General features: G+C 40.3%; 1 protein-coding gene across 1 annotated transcript; it reads left to right on the top strand.

The window, feature by feature from the left end:
- Positions 1–10,297: 10,297 nt before the first annotated feature.
- On the top strand, positions 10,298–19,553 carry CEBPG (CCAAT enhancer binding protein gamma). Its single transcript, XM_032773347.2, has 2 exons — positions 10,298–10,701; positions 17,290–19,553. The coding sequence occupies exon 2, from the start codon at positions 17,407–17,409 to the stop codon at positions 17,857–17,859; it is 453 nt and encodes a 150-aa protein (XP_032629238.1). The 5' UTR covers positions 10,298–10,701; positions 17,290–17,406; the 3' UTR covers positions 17,860–19,553.
- The last annotated feature ends 2,297 nt before the right edge of the window (positions 19,554–21,850 follow it).

Genomic DNA, 21,850 nt, shown 5'->3' on the forward strand with positions numbered 1-21,850 from the left:
AGGGTGAAAACCTTGTATTATCTCCTAAAGCTCAAGCAGCTGCACTGCAATGAAACAACTTTGAGCTGGAAGAGGATTCTGGGTAGTGACATGCAAATATGCATCTGTGACATTATTGATATAATCTGGGACCATATAGAACATGCTTGCAACCAAAGTCCTGTAGTGGCACCGAATCTTGCATAAAGGGGGTCAAATGAGGTGTCTAAGACCAGGTTATGGGTTGCTGGTTATGATTATGCTGTCTGTATGCATGTAGCATTTTGTAGTTGAAGTTATGAATATTGGCTCTGTACTGTCTGTATTTCAAACTTGTGCTGTGCTTCTGGGTGACACCCCAGATAAGTTGGTGTTAGCTCTGCCTAGCCTGCTTGATGGCCCATTAAGGATCATCAGTGATTCAGCTGACCCACTGAGAGAAGGCAGATACGCCTTGTAACTCAGCAAAGTATGCAGGAACTTGCTCATGTGGCTGCAGACTCCATTTTGCTGTAATTTTCCAGAGTAAGAACAAAGGAGTGTTCTTACACCTGGACAAGACTATAAAAGGCTGATGCCTCATCTCCATCTTGTCTTCAATACTGCTTCTTACCTCTGGAGGGACTTTGCTATAAACGGAAGCTCTGAATAAAGGACTGAATGACCCATCCCAGCGGGGGATGTACTCCAGACACTTGATTTGAACCTGCAGTTTATTCCATCACTGCTACAAGCCTGAACTAAGAACTTTGCCATTACTGTATGTAATTGATCCCATTTAACCAATTCTAGCTCTCATCTATATCTTTTTCCTTTTATGAATAAACCTTTAGATTTTAGATTCTAAAGGATTGGCAACAATTTGTGGGTAAGATCTGATTTGTATATTGACCTGGGTCTGGGGCTTGATTCTTTGGGATCGAGAGAACCCTTTTTTCTTTATTGGGGGTACTGGTTTTCATAATCATTTGTCCCCTTAACAAGTGGCGCTGGTGGGGACACCGGGAAACTGGAGTGTCTAAAGGAATTGCTTGTGTGACTTGTGGTTAGCCAGTGGGGTGAGACCAAAGCTTCTTTGTCTGACTGATTTGGTTTGCCTTAGAGGTAGAAAAACTCCAGTCTTGGGCTGTAACTGCCCTGTGTTTAGCAATTTATCCCGAATTGGCACTCTCAGTTGGATCCTGCCAGAACTGCACCATTATAGCATCCTAAGCATTTCACTATACAGTAGAACTACTTGAACTCTTTCTGATCTTGAAATTAGTTTACCCAGGCCAGATACAGTCCAAGATTAGAGCTGGATGAAATCTTTCATCCAAAACTTTTTTTTTTTTGGCAGGGCGGGGGGGCAGAATGCAGATTTGGCAATATGAAAAAGTTTTGTGAATTTGTGTCCATTCTGCCAAATTGTTTGTGTCAGAAGAAAAAAATTCTGAAAAAAGTTTAAATTTTTAGTTTTGAAATGATTTTTTTTGTATTCAAAATGACTCTTTTTAAAATTTAGTTGAATTTTATTATTTAAAAAAAATATTAAAAATGCTCAAAATTGAAATAAAACAGGGATGGGAATTAAATATTTTAATTTTTTGGTTCAACAAAAATTAAAAAAAGATTAATTTTGGGTCAATAAAAATGATAATTTCTTAACTTCCAGAAACCAAAAATATCAGTTATTTGCGTGGATCTTGAGGGGTATCTTCTGAAGTTTCTATGTTGAGGACCTGGTATCTATTTGAAACTTCTAGTTTATGGAATTCAGTGCATCTAAAAGCACAAGCACAAATGCTATAGCTTTTCCCAGAGCTCAGATACCAATACTGCTATAGCATGGATTATCTGAGAGCTTTCTGGGTATTTCCATACTGTTGAGAATATCACACCTAGAAATAAAGCCATTGCTAATGGATGGCCATAGTATGTATGTACTGATGACTCTGATCAACTATCCCTTAATATGATTAAGCAACATAAATCAGGACACATATGGATGGCAGCTTCGCCCAACCTGTAAGAAAATCAAGCTTTCCTGCAAAGAGTTTGCCAATCATCTAAGGAAGACAGATGATCCCTGTTGTAGAGTCACTACTCAGAGAAATCAAAAGAACATTCTTCAAGGTACAGAAAGACAACAGAAAGGTATGCTGTCTTCCTGGAACCAGGACACAAGATGTCACTCTAAGATTGGATAGGCTTCTAAAGCTGATGCACAAGGACCTTTGGTAATTGTTCATATTGGCACTAATGACACTACATCGCAGATAGTAGTTAACTTCAGGGAACTCAGAAGTGTGCTGAAGAAGACTGTCCAAGTCTCCGAGATCTTTCCTGTCCCACATGCTAAGGAAGACAAAAAGCAGAAGATTCTAGAAATGAACCCACTGGCTGGGTAAGCAGTCTAAGATGGAGGGATTTGGTTTAGTGAAACACTGGGCCTAGGGTGACCAGATGTCCCGATTTTATATCTATCCCGATTTTTGGGTCTTTTCCTTATATAGGCTCCTATTACCCTCCAGCCCCTGTCCTGATTTTTTAAACTTGCTGTCTGGTCACCCTAATTGGGCCACTTTCCCTGGGGAGATGGAACTGTATAGGTTGGATGGCCTCCACCTCGAAAGAAGGGGTGGGACTGATCTCCTCGGCAACAGTTTGGCTAGAGTAGTCAGGAGGGAGCTAAACTAATAGAAAATGGGAGGGTAAAAAAAAAAGAGGGAAGATAGGAGCACTCAGCACAAAACTGAGATGCTGAGAACAAAATTAGTCAAGGAACCAAAGGACATGAAGAGAAGAAACTCTTGAATTTTCTATACTACAACACTAGGAGTCTGGGTAACAAACAAGAGCAACTGAAATTTCTCATTTATGACCATACATTCAATCTACTAGGTATTATTGAAACTTGGTGGGATGATGTGTATGATTAAAATGTTAAAAATCAATGGTCATAACCTATTTACGAAGGATTGAGTAAGCAAAAGGAAAGGGGGATTGACACTAGGTCAAAAACAGCATTACCTCTTTCTGAGTCACAGGTAACTTGGAAGAAAATGATCTTGAATGTGTATGGATCAATGTCCTACAGATAAAGCACAAGATGGGATAATAGTTGGTGTCTGCTACAGATCACAAAATCAGACTAGGGACCATCTGCCTCCTTATGCACCCATCTATAACGAGTAGGAAAAACAGATGAGTACTCATGGGGGACACTTACTTGCATGACAGAGACATTCAAATGGCTGCATGTTTTAGTGTACTAGCCTCATTTCACTGAGGAAAGCCTTGGCATGCAGGGGCAGCTCTATGTTTTTTGCCACCCCAAGCATGGCAGTCAGGCGGCCTTCGGCAGCATCCACTGGTCACTTGGATTTGGTGGCATTTCTGTGGGTGATCTGCTGGTCCTGCACCTTCGGCATACCCGCTGCCAAATTGCCGCCGGAGCCGCGGGACTGGTGGACCTCCCTCAGAAACGCCGTTGAAGGCTGCCTAACTGCCATCCTCACAGCGACCGCCAGGCCACCCACCACGACTTGCCGCCCCAGGCACGCGCTTGCTGCGCTGGTGCCTTGAGCTGCCCCTGGTGGCCTGACAGAAGCACACAAAATCAAGGGAGTTACACGTAGTTGCATTCCTCAGTCATTTTAGAACTTGTTTCCATTTCAAAAGGCTCAAAAATGGGGGCCTGGCTCCTAATTAAATCAATGAGTTTTGATATTTACTTCAGTTGGAACAGGACTGAACTCTTGCGCTCTCTCTCATTCTTACATAAAAATATGGCGTTACTTACATTTTCTTTGCTGGAGAGGAAAAGTACCATGTTGTTAACAAAAGTCCTGATCTTGCTCCCACTGAAACCAAAAGCAAAACTCCGATTGACATTAGCAACAGCAGCAGGACTGAGCACAATCACAGATTTTCTACTATTCACAATACGCTTTCTCAAATTTCCCTCCTGTATAATTTGTATCATTCAAGTATAAATAAATAATTTTCCTGTTCAGGGGGCTAAACAATTCAGCAGGCTATCCCCAGGAGTGACTAGATTGTGATTTCTTTCCCCCTCTTTCAAGCAGCTGAATATTGGGGTTGTGTGTTATTTTAAAGATCATTGCAGGGGTACAATAAAACCATTGATGCTATGGAGAATAGTAATCAAGAATTAAGGAGTATTTGCCCTCCTCCTTCCTACAGCAAGGGACTGAACCAGAATAAACAGACCTAGGCCTCTCATATTTCATTACTGGTTTTATAGCTACCTAGTTCAAGTTGTTCTGATCCACCAAGAAGCTTTTAAACTGACTGGAGATTTATCCCTAAAATCATTAACACTGTTTAATATCAGGTGATTATGAATCAAAAAAATTCTTCATTAAAATACTCCCTATGACAAATACTATGAATGCCCTAGTAATTATGGGTGGGGATTTTCGTGCAGTGGCTGATCACGCCTTGGAAAAGAGCCATGGCCCTATGGATTCAAATACTAAGCTATCTCAATCCTTGCAGCCCTCATTTGTGCTTTTGGGAATATAGGACAGGTGTGGCAGTTACTAAGCCTGGGTACTTGAGAATTCACCTTTTATTCCCAGGTGCCTGCCACTTATTCTTGTTCAGACTTGTTTTGGGTCTACTGAGTCTCATTTAAATCATGTGTACAAGTGATACAGAGTATTTTTCTTTCAGGCCACGTAGCTACTTCATTTTTTCCACATATGTAGCTCTTCAGCCTCGCCTCTCCTGTCACATTGTAGGAATGGGAACATAACAGATGGCAGTGAGAAACCTATTATTTATCCCTGTCCACTTAAAAAAAGCACCCTTTTCATTTGCCTTAGTTAACTAAAAAGCCTTATATTAAGCATAGTGCACACTATAAATACTGAGGTAAAATTAGTTAGGGCTTTCACCCCAGTCCTACTGAAGTCAACAGCAAAACCGCCAATGATTTTAATAGGAGCAGAATTGGGCCCCTAGTTACCTAAGGCAAAACTGACAAGAGTTTAAAGGCAGCCACAGTTTGATATTCAGTTTAAAACCTTGCTAGAACATGGCAGTCTTCTCCCCTTTGATAAGACAGTCTCAGAATGGCCTAAAAATTTAGGCATCTATGAGCAATGTGATGCACATATATCTTTCTTCCAGATCAAGCTGTTCTCCTTAGAGAATATGGAAGAAGGGGATACAGAGGAACTTGATTCAAATTTTTCAAAGCCAAGTGCTTCAAATTAGACTCCTGTATCAATATTCAGCTGTTTAAATATAAGTTCCCTGATATTCATAGATGATGAGCATCTATAGCCTCTGTTGACGTCAGTGGGATTTATGGTTGCTCAGCTCTCCTGAAAAAAATCAGGCCATATATTAGGTACCTAACTTTAGGCACCCAGGTTTGAACATATTGACTCTTATATAATAAATTTCACAATAATATCAAAATCATGTGTCCTAACTGCATTCTTGTCTTATCTCAAGAAAATATGTGTTAGATTAGAGAAAAAAATACGCATCTTGTGACCTAGCATTAGCATTCTATTTATGAAAAAGCCAGCATGAAAGTAAATAAAATTTTAAAATACAGAAATATGCAAGACTAAAGACAAATTGCTAAATGCAGATTCATTAGATCTGAAAATGTAAGGAAAAATTAAGGCACATACTGTTTTTCTTTATGAACAAAAACCTTTGCAGAAGGAAGTACAAATAATGAGCATAAATCTGGGATCACACAAAAAATAAAAATGATTAAAATAAGGACTAAATAGTTTTCACATTCTAGGTGATAGGTGATGAACCTTCTTACAAGTGTTTGTAAGGCTTAAGGGAGAGTATGGCTCTTTAAGTAATGGTACCTGTATTTTAATATAACTATATATATTTTACAATATGCACAATATTATAACTGGAACATTGCTATGGGAGCCCACCTAGAACCAAACAAATTGGAAAGGATTCTATCCTAGCAGGGATTTGGTATTTTGGTAACACTTGAATTCAAGAATTATTGCACATGGACCAGTTACCTGGCGGTAAGTTGTTAATGTGTGCACATAAACGGCATATCTAGACAGCAATCATCAATTTTCTTTCATTATTAGTTGGAAGGTTTCTTCAGGTTTCTGTATTTCCTGAAGTCTCAGTCTGGTTCTCACTGAGATGAGGAGTTTATCTTGCAAACACTTAAGCATGCATGTAACTTTATTCATGAGTAGTTCCACTGAGTCGTTAGCATTGTACACTACTCATATGAATATGGTTATGTATGTGGTTAAATGTTGGCAGGACTGGGTCCTAAAGTGATGAGTTTAGTCTAAATTTTACTTACCTCAAATTTCCCTTATGAGGATTAATGAATGTAAGGCACAATTTGAGTCCCAGGAAAGCACGTTAGAAGCACACATTATTCAAGTATTATTAGGGCATGGCTAATGTTCCATATTTACCTTGAATTGTTGTTTATACCGTTGGTGTAATATGAATTAAATCACTAGTGAAAAGCTGCAGGCTGAAAATACCATTAGAGAAAAACATCAAACAGTTTCAACTGGGGAAAGAACAAAATTGAAGTTGAAGATGTTAAAACAAATGTTTGGCGACTGGTGAGGAAATCGTCCCAGGTAGCAGTGAACTGAGTAATTTGTCCAGCCTAATCCTCAGAATTCTTCCTCAAGATATGTTTTATTTCTACAAAGCTTAAAAAAAGACACATAAAACCAGAGGCCCAAAATCTTTTATTTATCTGGCAAAACCAAATTATTATATTTGTGCCAATGAATATTGCAATTGTGCATAGAAATGCTGTTACTAGCACATTTCCTTTGCGTATACCAAAACACTGTGCAGGCAGGTATAGGGACAATAAATCGTATTACACAGATTTTTGCATGCAGAATAGTTCTTGGTTTACATGCGAACTTGAACACCTAAATTTGGTCAAAACTCAATGTTTCATAGATACAAGAAACACAAAAAAATTAACATATAAGCCTAAGTTTTCAGAATTGTTGCATGCATTGCCTATGACAGCTGATACAAATAGCCAGAATTACAATAATGCATATGCAAATTAAATATGCAAATAAGCACATATATATTTGTGTGCACAGTATTCAGGCTATCTGGGCTGTTTCTGGGGGTATAAAAGCTGTTACCCCTATAGCCCCCACACACTGTCTAAGGCTTTGTGTGTGTGTGAGAGAGAAAAATCAGTTAATTCAATAGCGCTGTGCACCCAGCTTGGGACTCTTTGTGTGTGTGTGTGTGTGCGCGCGTGTGTGTGTGTGTGCATGCAGGGGGGCGAAAAGCTATTATGCCGATAGTCTCCATCCACCCACCCACACTATCTGGAATTGAAGGAGATGGTAAAAATGCTTACCGCGATAGACCCGTCCCCCCACCTCTGAGATTGAGGTAGTGGTTAAACAGAAATCTTACTGTTTGTCATGGGGTTTGATAGGAACATGGGTAAGAACACCATCTTTCTTTGACACAAGAGGCTGTTAGTGGGAAGGACATTTCCAGAGAGGCGCTGGATGACATTTTTTCACTTTCAGTCCAAGAAGTTGAATCTACATTTGAGAAGTAACCAAGTTCCTCTTATACAATGCTAAGAGGGAGCTCACCTGTTGCCCAGTTCAGAAGAGCAATAATGTTAGCTTGGTTTCCTCTCGTTGTCACTAAAATTTCTCCTGACTGAGACCAGGCTAGTTTGCTTTCAGGAAAGCAGTGTGGCAGATACGAATTACTCCTGGGGCAAATCTGTACCATTGCGCAATGCAGAATTTTGCAGAATTTAACCTGAGTGCAGAATTTCCTTTCCTCCACAGAAATGGGCTGCAGTGCTGCTAGCTGCCACTAGGGGCCATTGGACTCTGCAGAGACCAGCTTACACATGGAAGACTGCTGGGGGGAGGGACAGCTATAGGGTTCCTGGCAGCTGCAGTTCCCATTACACCCTGAGGGAAGGAAAGGGTTGCGTGTAGGAAACTCACTCTGTGCAGGCCTGGGATGGAGCATCAAGCTGTTTTTCGCTTTGAATTTCTGGGCTTGGCGGAGGGGGAGACACGGGTGTCTGGGTAAGGAGGGGCGGGGGCCTGCGGTTGAGCTCTGGTGTGGGGGGAAGGAGGGAGAGAAACAGGAACTGGGTTGTCATAGGGGTTTCTCTACTCCTGGGGGAATTTTTATGTCCCTATTGTTACAGACATACTTGCTGACATGTATTTTGAAATAAATTACCAAAATAATTGAAACTGGCGTGGTTATATAGTGTTATTTTGACAAAGAAAATTTGCAGAATTTTAAAATATTGTGCACAGAATTTTTAATTTTTTGGCACAGAATGTCCCCAGGAGTAATGCATGTAGGCAGACATGGCATGTACACCAGAACATACAATTCATTTCCTTTGGGGGTGGGGGTAATGTTTTTTGCTTAATGTTGATTAGAATGTTCCCCAGGCCTTTAATTAACATCTTACAGTCTTATCTAACTGCAGCTGCTGAGTGGGAAATGACATGTAGCTCTGCGAGATCATGGATATACTGCAGGAAGGGTGCAACAAAGAAACTGGGATCTAATATCAAATAGATTGTCCAATATCTATTGATACTTCTGGTTGATAAAAATTAGATCAGAACCTAAAACAGACCCTAGAATCAGCCACAGAAGGATCTTCAAGAAATGGGGGCTGTTGGCTTGGCCATTTCCCCTGGTCCATGGCTTCTTTAGGCCAGTTTGTTATATAAACATAGCTTATCTTTGTAAAGATAGAGTTTTCTGCTTGGAGCACCTTCTAGACACCCTCTTCTACCTCCCTCCCCCCCATCTCAATCAGTGCGTGCTGGGGAGGGCTACTGCAGTAGCAAGTTCTCCCCCCAGGCAATGGGGGGGGGACTATTGCGGTAACAGGTTTGACCCCCCACCCAGTCTCAGGCAGTAGTGGGGCTATTGGGATAACAGGTTTTACACCTCCCAGTCTGAGGCACTGTGTGGGTGAGCGGCTAGTGGGATAATAGGTTTTACTCCCCATACAGACTCAGGTGGCGGGGGGGGGGCGATATTGGAATAACAGCCCCTCCCCCCGGTGTCATCCAGTGTGTGGATGAGGGATAAATAGGTTTTATCCCCTCCACCCAGGTCTCACGGGGGGGTATTTGGGGGAACAGGCCCTTTGTGTCAGGGAGTGTGTGGTGAGCGGCCTTTGGGATAAATAGATTTTTACCCCCCCCGTCTCAGGCGGGGGGAATTGGGGTAACAGCCCCTGCTTGTGTCAGGCAGTTGTTGGGGAGGGGCTTATTGGGATAATAGGTTTTAACCCTCCATACTAGACTCAGGCGGAGGCGGGTATTGGGGGAAACAAGTCCCCTCCCCCGTGTCAGTGCAGTGTTGGGTGAAGGGCTATGGGAATAAATAGGTTTACCTCCAGTGTCCAGGGGTATGGGCGGGATAGTAGTGTGGGAGGGAGCGGGGCCAACGGTCCAGCTCCAAGGGTTTACCAACCCCACAAAAATCAGGCACCTCTCTCTTTAGAGAAGCGGGTGTCCTAATTGGGCTATGGGGACTTGCCAACGGGGCGGCTAATTGCATCATCCCTGCGGCAGAATCGCCTCCTGGATTGCAGGACGCTGGGCCGAAAAGAAAGGGTTATCGCAATCGCCGCTCGCCTTCACTCACCAGTTTAAAAGAAATGAGACTCGGGCCCAGCCCGCGCCCCCCTCCCTGATCGATACCGGCTCGAGCCCGCTGGCCAGTGGAGGCGCGGGGCCGCCCCGCCGCGCGCACAGACCCCTCCTCATCCCCGTGAGGGGGACGCCCGGCAGGGCGCGTACTCCGGTGGTGGGGATTACACGCTGGGCACAGGCCGAAGCGGCCGCATGTGAGGAAGCGGTGCTGCCGTAGAAGAGAGGGGGGTGGGCATAAGAGAGTTGTGGGAGTACGGGGGCTGGGGAGAGTTGGCGGTGGGACGCGGTCTGTTGGAGAGGGGGGGTCTGGTCATGGGGCGGGTCTGTAGGGTTTGATATGGGTGGGTACGTGGGGGGCTCAATCGGGGGGCTCTGTGGGTGGGTACGGGTGGGGCTGGGAGTTCAGGTCGGTGGGGGGTACGGGGGGTCTCAATGGGTGCGGGCTCTGTAAGGGTGGAACGGGTGGACATGGGAGTTCTGGTCGGTCTCAATGGGGCGGGCTCTGTAGGGTGGTACGGGGTGGGACTGGGAGTTCTGGTCGGTCTCAATGGGGCGGGACTTTGTAGGGGGTCGTGGAGAGGTAGGTAGAGAAAGGCGAGTGAGGGGTGTGGGGGGCCGGGACTTTCCGCGGTTTTGAGCGAGGAGAGCGTATGATGCAATCTCCAGGCAACTCTCCTCCCCGCTGGGATGAAGTCATGCTTGGCACGGAGGAGGGAGCCTGGCCTCTGCTCCCCGAGTCCCCCACCCCACCTGCTTCCTGATGGGGGAGGGACACATACAGAGCGCCTATCTCCCTCCCAACCTCGTGGGCCAGCAGTAAGAGAAGGGTGGGGGGAGAGCGAGGGAAAGCCACAGACACGCTCTCATGCTAGGAGAAGAGTAAATACTGGCATAGGGATCAACCGTAAGAGGATGATTGGGGCCTACAGCACAAAGTCGAATATCTTCTCCAGAAAGTTTATTTGTTTGCAAAATTTATAGTTGCAGTACACAAGCTTTTATTGCACCTTTGGAAATGGAAGATCCAGTCACTCAAAGACATCACAAGGTGGGATAGGAGAACAGCATGTTAATAAAAATATTTACTATCCATATTTATGCATAGCTGGATATATTAGCTACTATGTTAAGTGATTCCTTCAGCTTTATTTTAATACCTTAGAAATCAAAATAGTTTCTGAATAAGAATATAATCCTCAGGGTTCAGAATGAAGCCCTCCTTTCTTCTTGGGTACTGTACTAGTCTAACTTCCTGGCAGGAACCAGTGTTGTAAACAGCACTATGCAGGTCAAAAGGGAAGTCAAAGATAACCTTAAAAACAAAAAAGCAATTTTTAAAAAGTATCTTATATGTGGGGCGGGGGAAAGGTACTTTTAAAATTCTTTTATGTTTTTAAGGTTTTCATAGTTTAAAATGGTAGTAGAAACTTGGGAATTAAAGGTGAAGAGCAATGGTTTTGTCAAAACATTGCAACTTTTTTTGTAGGGTTCCCAAAGGGGGAAACTGTATATGGCTATTTGAAAATGTATGTACTACTGTGTTTCAGCAAAATTACCTCCTTAAGATCCTGAGAATTCTGAGCTTCAGACTTCTGGTTTTTCTTCAACATCATCACAAGTAACATGAATAAAAGGGATGAAAATATGGTGTTAGAATAGGGTAGTTCTTTTGAGGGACACTTTTACAGGGGTATGAGTCATGTAGCTAGAAATTTAGATCATTGGAAGCTTTTCAGATGTTTTTGTAAGTTGAAAAAAATTTCAAAGTGTGTAAACTAGAGAGTTAATTTTTTTAAAAGTCCTCTGTATTGTTTACAACTTGCATGTTGGGAACTTGAAAATGAAACTGACTGCAAATGAAAATGAAATTGACTATTGACTGAGCCAGAGGAAAATATATAAATATTGAAAAGTAAACTGAATTTTAAAAGTTTATTTCAATAACCTTATGATGTTGTTGGTAAGTATGTACACACCTTCATCTGACATTGTCCTTTGTTTATGGTACATGTGATGTCCTCCTCTTTGCCAAAAGAACCCAGGAAATCTGCAGTTCAGATTTTTCATGATTTTAGGGAGCTAATATCTTGAATTAAAATACGGAGCCTTTTAAAAATGGGTATACATTTTTCCTCTTTTGGACTCTTCACATTTTGAGTATTTTCATAAAACCTTTGTTGTTCCCAGACAAAACTTCATATCCCCACATAAATATTTTAAAAAATAAATTATTTGCATTGAATATACCTGACTTTGCTTTAGGTGTTCAGTTCTGAAAGATGTTAGGAAATGCCTTAAAATTCCTTAAAACTTTTAAATGCAAAATTATTTCATATTGGTTGGAACAACAATTAGACACAATTTAAAAAAAAAAGGGTCAAAGATGAAGTAAAAGATATGTTTTAAAATTGGTTAACTGTTAAAGTAATCAACATATTTTAAAACCAGAGCTGAAATTATTTTGCAAGTTTGAAATTTTGTGCCTTTCCCATAACTTCTGAGAATCAGACTAATTCCTGTATCTTGTCCTACACCACAAAACTGATAAGATGACAGCTTCTGTATGATTTTTATTTTATTTTATTTAAGATATTTGAAGTACTTAGTTACATTTCTTCATAATTAGATGTTGTCATATTTTTATTACACTGTTTTCTTATGACACACACACACACACACACACACACAAAGTTGAGCTATCAAGGAAAGCATGGAAGAGGAATATTTTCTTTTGATCTTTTTTTGTGACAACAGTTAGTGGGTAGTGGATTTAGGGCCCTGTTCTGAGCAGTATTGGTTCTGTGAGCTGAGAGTGCTTAGCACCTTGCAGGGATTGAGCCTTTAACTGAGATGTACAGGAAATGTAGGGTTGGAACTTTATTCTGTTGTCATTTATATACCATTATCTGGACTGAGTACAATCCTGCAGTTTTAGCTCAAGAACAGTCCCACTGAAGTCAGAAGGAAATTAGAAATACTCAACACCTTTCAGGTTCAGTTACTGTTTGGGTAGTATAAACAAGACAGTTGATGTGAAATTATACACTAAAGGCATTCTACCTAGATGATCATAGTCAACTCTGTCTCACCTTTCAGAAAATCGGCAAGGAACAAAACTAATATATGAAGTGCTGAACAAGTGGTAAGAATTGTTACTCAAAAAATGAGCCAAATTAACATTTTGTTTGTTATCTCATAAAATCTAAACAGCCATAATAGAAGCTTCCAAAACAGTATATATGGACTTATAAAGAGACATTCTTAAGGAGTTTGAAAGGGTTAATATATTACCCTCCACTATTTATAACAGTATCTTAGAAGCTTAGGCGAAGGGAGGAATATTTGTTCTCTAGTGTGACAAATATAATTTACCCCTTTTCCTCTGCTTCTAAGAAAATTAATATGACTAGGATCATTTAAGTCAGATCTTTGTATTCTAGCTGAATGCTTACTGGGAGTTAGAAGAGTGAGCACCTGATTTATTAAAGTCTCATTCTTTATCTGATTTAAATACCGTACATACTCATTCATAAGCTGAATAATTTTGGTAACAAAGTGACGCATCAAAGAGTGGGAGTCAGCTTATAAACGAGTCTACACCAAAATTTGATGATTTTAAACTTTATGGAATCATTGAATTGAATATATAATACATTGTTGTTTTGTTTACCTGGAGCATCTGCAAGTGGCGCCACTTCCCACAGCTCCCATTGGCTGGAAACGGAAAACCGCGGCCACTGAGAGCTGAGGGACTCGGTGTCTGTGAGCGCTCCTGGTAAACAAAACGTCCCAACCCGCCAGCAGCTTATCTTGATGGGCCGGGAGCCAAAGTTTTCCAACCCCTGAAATATAGGGTTGGCTTATGAAAGGGTCATACAGTTTTTGCTACTTTTACCTATCCATTTTGTGGGGTTGGCTTATAAACGAACGGGCTAATGAATGAGTATATATGGTAATTTATATTTAGAGCCTAAACTGTTTACAATCAGTACTTAATGTACTCCTTAGTATCACTGAGTGTAGTTGCATCCTCACAAACACCAAACAATCTCTTACACTTAAAGCAATATACACATTCACATACCCTGCTGGTAGCTGGAAAAATGATTACATTTTGCTAGGGGATTTGCTTGAACTGCAGGCATTTGCGTTGTGGTCTCCAATGGATAATGTTCAGGGTTGTACTGAAACTGGGTGCTTACCAGCTGATGCCTGCGGACCTACAACAACGCTCACTGAGCTATTACTACATATCTACCACACAGTTGTTCAAATTGCTTATTAAAGAGTTATTTCCTCTGAAATCTCTGCTTGCAGAAGGTGGTAGAGAGACAGCCTGGGAGATCAAAGTCCTCTGTTTCAGAATAGATGCAGTACAGGCAGCAGCAGTGCAGACTTCCCAGCACTGCCAGCCAACAGTGCTGCACTCTGAACTGGACAGATCTTCTGGGACAAAATAGTTGGTTTGATAGTCTTCACAGAGAAGTAAAGAGCTGCAAGGACAATTGGTGCCAACTAAGGTGGAGTTTTTTGTGATGTGGACATCTCTCTAGCAAGAGTTGCACTTAAACCACTAAACAGCCATCAGCTGGTGGTAACGTACGATTACTGTCTGAAGTTGGAAGGTGCCACAGTCTAAGAACATTTAAAAAGCATTTGAATAGGGAGGAAAATTGGTCTTTTCCTCCTTCCCCCAAGCTAATGCTAAAATCACATTAAATACTTACAGTAGGAAAACAAAAACACATGAGATTTGGCAACATGAAGAGACTTGTCAAGGGTGAGGTGCTTGTTGGGCATGGGCAGTCTGGGTCTCACCTCCTCTTCAGAATCCTGAAAAGTACAAAAAGCAGCTACTGGAAGTTCTGTTACTAACATGTTATCTAACTGGACTTGTCCAGTCATAGTTAATGAGGGTCTTGGAGCAACGTACCTGAGTGCTAGGTTAAGATATGTCCAAAACCAGCAACATGACAAAAGTTACATAAATTGAGTGTAATTAGAAGATTCACATGGGGTCTGTTTGAGAGAGAGAAAATTCTGAGAGTGTTAGAGCTTCAGAGTATTATTTGGGAAGGTAACTTAGGAGACCTGGGATACCTTAGGCATGTCATTTCCCTTTTCTGTGCCTCAGTTCCCCCACCTGTAAAATGGGGGTAATAATACTGACATCCTTTTATAAAGTGCTTTGAGATCAATGGATGAGAAGTGCTGTACAAGAGCTAAATATTATAATTATTGTCAGAGTCAGTAAAAGACAGGAATTCTCAAATGACTCCTTCCTTTATATTGGTGTGAAGTTGCATGTCACTTTCATTTCCTTATGTGAAAATTGACATATATGGATTGCTAGTGACTGAAGGAAGCCAGCTAAGAAAAAACAAGGACCCCACAATAAGGGAATTGTCCTCTGTATAGACTGACCATAACCTGAAGATACACATTTGTCTTTGCTCTTGCAGCAGACATTAATAAGCTCAGTGTCTCATTTACAACCATCTGTGTTGATCTGTTATCTGTGTGCAGGAGTCAGATAATCCATCTATTGTGCTATGCTCTAAACAATCAGGTCTTGTCAGTGCAGGGTCATTTTATGCAAATAAGGTATTTTCCCTTAATCCAACATGAAGAGAAATCAATCCTGTTTTTGACCTGTCAGTACTTGTGGGTCCTATCTGTTTTTTAAATATACAGCTTGTGTTTGCAGGCTCAGTTGCCTCAGCTTGTCTGTGGCTGAGGTAGTTCTCTTAATGTGACTATCTGTCACAGCCTTCACATGGTATGTGTTCAGCTTGTACATTCCTGGTTTGCCTGGATTTCTCACGCATTGGCTATACATCTTGCCTCTTTGCTGGGTACAAATGATTGTGATACTTATCTCTTTCTTGCTTTCGCTTTTCATGTCCTGGGTTGTTTTATGAAGGGTCTAGAGGATACAGTAGAGAAATTTGCAACTTTTTGTGAATAGAGTTTTGATTTGGAAACAGCAGAATTCATACATACATTTAAAAACAATGCTTGAAAATGTAGCGTAGTTGTAACCCTGTCCATCCCAGGATATTAGAGAGACAAGGTGAGTGAGGTGATCATGCTGGTAAGTGATGTGTGAGATTGTATATGCGGTGACTTACAGATTTTTCAGGCATCTGTGCTGTTCTTCTCTCTCTCTAAAGTGGAAGTCAGAGAACAGGAAGTAGGACAGAATTCTCTTAATGGAACCATGTAATAAAAAGACAGTATCGATTAGGAAACCAATACTTTAATACTGTCTAAGTTTCTGGTGACATCACAGTCTTCAAGCTCTGGCCTCACTGTACAGACTGTTACCTTAATGCTTCTTGCATTTATTTGAATGCATAATCATTCAGCTAAATGCAGCTGTGTATTTCAATGCATGATGCTCCAATTACACACACAGTGCGTGGTTATAAAGTTGGTTTTCTTTTAGCCTAACTTTGCTCCGATTGACGTTAATGGTGTATACACTTAAGCACCTTGTTAACTATTTGCAGAATCAGGGCCCTAAGTTATTGACAAGTTTGGAAGTTTTTTCATCTTTATTTATAGTCACTTGATTCATTGCTAAAAGACCATCTTACAGATTTCTTATATATAAAAAAATCACTTTTGTTCGGAGGAGAAGCAGAGAAATTCTAGCTCAAAGGGTAACTTGTTTAGAAAGTTATAAAAGTGTCAGAAAATAGAGACTTTGGACCTTCTTGGCCATAACTACTATAAATACGATACCCTTCATGATGACAGTTTGTGATCAAGAATATATTGTAAGAATTTCTTTTGCAAGGTACTTAGTCTCCTTAAAAAGAACAATTAGCATGTTAAGCTAACACTTTCTCATTAATCATTTTGGCTGCTACTTCATTTTGTCACAGTATTGTGAACTGAAATGGGAACACTTTATATCGGAAAGGATTCAGACAGAACAAACATGAATCAACTTTGTAGTTTATACATACAGAAAATATTTTTCATTTACCTTAAATGAAGTAGTTATTCCATTCTATTTAGCATTGTTAGGCCTTAATTGGGGCATCATCGCTTCAAAAAAACAGACCCAAGTGAAACAAGTTAAAAAGAGGGCAGATAAAAGATTTGGAAACTACTGTAAGACTTATTCAGCCTAGAGAAAAGGAGATTAATTTGAAACTTGTCTACATGTATGTACAGGAAGGGATAGTCTAAAGAGGTCAAGGATCAACCATTACTGTTGCGTCAAGAGTCAGACTATTAATAGGTTTAAGCTGCAGCAGTGAAAATTCAGTCTTAAAATTAAGAGGAACTATATAATTGGAGAAAAAGTTAGACAGTAAAACGCATTGCCAAGATTGGGGTTACGAAACTGGAGCTATTCAAGGGTGGTTAGGAATAACTGAATTAATCCAAGCATAATATCAGGAGGTTGACTAGATGACCCACTAACAATCCCTTCCAACGCAAATGATTCAGTGAGACTTCTGAAATAGCTCAATAATGGCAGTTTCTCTGTTTCCAACATAATAAGCTGTTACTACCAGATAGATGTGCCAGCAGTAGTGTACCAGCACTAATGCTAGTGAGGTATAAGATCATAGCTGAACATAGCATTTTAAATGTTTCACAGAATTTATTTTTCTGTTAGGTTCAACTTGCCCTTAATCCATGTGAAGATTTGCTGGCAACATATTATAGAAGTTATTAACAGTTTTTCACCATCTCTAACAAATCATATTGTGGTGTTAAAGAAGAGTCTGTCCAAATGAGCAAAACATCACAGCAGAACCCCACTACAGAAGCAAACGGTATAAGTGTGATTCACACACAAGCACACACAAGTGGTTTGCAACAGGTTCCTCAGCTGGTGCCAGTTAGTCCTGGTGGTGGAGGCAAAGCCGTGGCTCCAAGCAAACAGGGCAAAAAGAATTCCTCTGTGGATAGAAACAGTGATGAATATCGTCAACGCAGAGAGCGCAACAACATGGCGGTGAAAAAGAGCCGGTTAAAAAGCAAGCAGAAAGCACAAGATACGCTGCAGAGGGTCAACCAGCTGAAAGAAGAAAATGAACGTTTGGAGGCAAAAATTAAGCTCTTGACAAAGGAGCTTAGTGTACTTAAAGACTTGTTTCTTGAGCATGCACACAATCTTGCAGACAATGTGCAACCTATTGGCACTGAAAACACCACCACAAACCCAGATAACACCGGACAGTAGACACAATCTTCAAACTTCACAACCTCGTGGACTGAACATTAGAGGTGCAGCCCTCTCTGCACTACTTATTCAGTACAGAGAAGGAATGCTGTTCTAACTTTTTAAAGATCATCTTGTGGGTATTTTTTGTCCTTTTAGGTTTAACACTGAAGATTTGATACAAATAAAATGTAAACTGTTTTGAGTATGTTTTAAAGTGTTGAATATTTTCTGCTCTGAAAGGTTTGGTTAAACAAGTAAAAATGATCTAAATGGACAAAACCAGGAGCCTCATGTCAGTGAAATTGGATTTCTACAGCAGTGTACATTCACCATCTTATATTTTGCATATTGTAAAGAGTACAGTTGGGAGGTTTTACTGCAATAGTGATGGCTAATTAGATGAAATATCTGTTCAGTACCCTTTAAAATGTATTTCTTAAGCAGTCTTTTCTACATTGTGTATTACAAAACTTCAAAGGCCAGGGCAGAAATTTGTTTTCTAATTTGGTGGGCTCCTTCAAATGTGTAGCGCAAGCCCTATCCAAGATTATGTAGATCTCTCTTAGTCATAGTTAGCGGGGAGTGCCTACTAACAGTGCCTAGTAATGGTGAGCCAGGGTGCTTACTAATGTTTTCTAAAGACTACTACATTCTTTGTGAGAAATTGTAATGTATTATGACTGACATACACAGAAAATTGGCTCACAACCTGTAAATGGCTGTCCGGAAGCAGCATGTATAGGAGGTAAAGTAGAACGACATTTTATTTTTATAACCCCTTTAAGCCTGTGTTCAACATGCTAGCATTATTCATAGGGTGACTTTGGGTCCTTATAGCATCATGTTTTGGTCTCCTGAAAATGTTTAAGGTCTGTAAAATAATTGCTTATTAGAGTCACGCTGCTGCCAAGATGCAGGTATCAGGATGAGAGTAACACGCACACCTTGACTAAAGCAATGAAAGGGCTAATGCAGAACATCTGTTCAATCACAATGTAGACTACTTGATCCGTACTACTATACAATACCAGTAATATGGCTGTTTAGTTTAGCAACTGATATCCTGCAGAAATCCAAAGTAATTTTAAAAAGAAATGCCTTTCGTTTTAATAACTGATGCAGCAGACTTTCCTTTAGACACCATTGCCATGCGAAGGAGTATCTTGAATCTTGTTGTATTTTTTTGAAACAAACAGTTTCTCTCTAACAATGTTTTTTTTCTTAAATTTGATACGTCCCTTACTGTGACCCATAACGCAGCAGTATGTATTATACTGAGGAGTTAAACTAGAAAAGTGAAGCAGGAACTTTGATGTAACCTTAATTTATTTTCATTTTTAAATGTTCCATTTATGGTATGTGCGTTATATACAACCCATGTGTCTGGCTAGTGAATATTACCTTAGTTTTATTTCCCTCCTACACTACTTGTTTCCATACTTGACTCTGTAGTATGATTGTGTGTATTGTGTATGTATTTAGGAGGAGAACTTGGGTAAGATCTTGGTTAGATGCTAAGTTAGAAAATAAAACTTTTACAAAAACTCCATTTTGAGTTTAAACTTTTACTGCAAAGATCATCAATCAAGAAAGACTTTTACAGCTTGTCCTAGTTCATGGAAGTCTTTTACAGAGAAATTTTCTGGTTCTAGTCGCAGCTTAAGTAGGTAGGGTTGAAATATCAGAAGCTAATAAAAATGTTTTGCCTTAGAGTCTAGATCGTGCTGTCTCTTCTTTGCCCTCATACGTAATAGAAGGAACAGCATATTGGGGCCCAGGTGGAGCCTCTACCTTATACCCATGACTTCCTGGCCTATTCTAATGAGGATCACTGCCTGCAGGACAGGCTAGGCCACAAATGGTCTGAGTAGAATCCTTTTATGAACAACCTTATTTGTACATAAGTAGTGCATTATGGTGACGTTGGAGCAGCTTAGCCACATTTTCACCTTTTATCTTTTCCTGAATGTATTAAAGAAACTGGCCAACTTATTTTCATATAATCTAAATATAAAGACAACATCCATAGTTAGAAGGAGTCTGTAATGGAGCTTTTAAGGGAATCCAAAGCTATTTAAAAAGGTGGATCCGTATTCCTTGATATAAATTAGGAAAGTGAGGCAGAGAGATTCAGGGCCTGTGGTTTTTTTGTTTTTTTTTAATAGGTGTTGATCAGCTCTATTCCGATTGGCTTCCACCACATGTACTTTACATGACCCACAGATGCTCAGTACTTATGGAGAGAACGCTAGGATTATTAGCCTGTTGTCCTGCAGCAAGTCAGTGTCAGACTAGGAATAGAATGGTAGTGATTTACATAAAATAGGGTTGTTCAACTCAAACTGCTGGCAAGAAGGTTTGGAAGTCTCTGCTGTAGTGGGAGCTGGACTTATTTCTGGTATATATTTGGAACATCAGCTCTCCACTGGTGATTAACAGTAATTTTCTGAAGAGTTACAGGGAGCCTGTCCCCATTCCTCATGTATCTTCTATTAAAAACCCTTTTATTCAGTCAATTAAGGCATGTCCAACAACTGTCCAAAAACCAGCTTGGTCTGAAGTCTCACTCAGAAAAGCTTCTAGAGTTTAAGTTCAACATCCACATTCCTGGAAACTGCACTGGAGCCAGCGTATTAATGCTATTATGAAAAAAAATCAGTGGGAAAAGGTGCCTTGGGAGTATTTCCTGGTTATTTGCGCCTACGCAATGGAAAAGCCACAAATGCTGAAGTTATTCACTTTAGTTGTATTTTTTGAGAAATGGTTCAGGCAGAAAAGCCTCTTCCCGCCCACATTCCTATGGCTGACCTGTGGAACATCCCATTAAACATCAAAGCATTGGACCTGTTTAGGCTCGGTATTGGCCCTAATTTCCCTACAGGATTTTCTTGCCAGCTTCTAACTACCTGAGGCCTGATTTTCAATGACAGTAAGTCTACTTTACGTTGCTCTGGCAGTGTAAGGGGGTATTAAAGTGGGCTTACATTACATTTACACTTTATATTCACTTTGTAAAATGCATCCCCAGGGACCTTTGAGTATTACTCAGCTATAAATGATAATCTATAAAAACATGTAAATCCTTCTATTCTTGTGAATGAAATCTAGCTTTTTATTTCAGAACTGAACATTCAATACTTTTGCACAACCCAGAATTCAGTCCAATTGCACACTAAGTTTAAGTAAGATATACAGTATGATTCTTCAAAGCTATATTTGCTATTTTTACTTCCGTGAATATGTAACTTACTTTCCATTTCTTTAGTATGGAACAACCAGGTTAAAAAAAAAGCGGAGTTTTGCCAAGGCAAGTGTTGTGAGTTATTAAATCCATTGGGCATTAAGTTTTTCGGGAGTGGAATGTCTTATATTTAAGTTGACTATTATAGCAAGCACCAAAACTTTTAAAAATGAAATTTGGTTCTGTTGCTATAGATGTGCTTCCTCTTACTTTGTTAATCAAGGCAACCTTGCAGTAATTACCCAAAGGTCCATTGTATTGAGGTTGAATGTGCTGACACAGAATTGCTTTTTTACTACAGAATTTTTTTAGGGTCTCACAATTGTCCTCAAAACACATGCACTTTTGTGGCTTTTAAAATGGCTGAGCCCTTAAAAGAGAAAACAGTCTTAAGGATGCCACTCTTCCTCTGCTTATACTGAGGATGAAATTTCCATCTTTTTTAACATTAATACTCACTACAGTATTGTTGACACAACTCTTCTCAAGATGTAGGTGGCACAGAATAATCACTGTACTGTGTATCCTGTATAATTGCAGCAAACAGATAAGACACATAACCAAGTATCTGAGGCAAGTATACTACACCCTCATTACACATTTTCATAGTTGTAGTTGGCCTCAGTAAGTTTTGGAAACATGTTCCATATCACAAGTAAAGCTATAGCCAAATCATGGAAGGGCAGTTTACCCTGCAGAATGCAATGATTTGTGCAAAGATTCCAGACTCTTAGTATTTACTGGAAAATTACAGAGTCTGTTTCCAAA

Source organism: Chelonoidis abingdonii, chromosome 19, assembly GCF_003597395.2.
Source record: "Chelonoidis abingdonii isolate Lonesome George chromosome 19, CheloAbing_2.0, whole genome shotgun sequence".
Taxonomy (NCBI): Eukaryota; Metazoa; Chordata; order Testudines; family Testudinidae; genus Chelonoidis; species Chelonoidis abingdonii.

Excerpts from the sequence above, each read along its gene's own strand:
- CEBPG (XM_032773347.2), top strand. The coding sequence starts at position 17,407 with ATGAGCAAAACATCACAGCAGAACCCCACTACAGAAGCAAACGGTATA.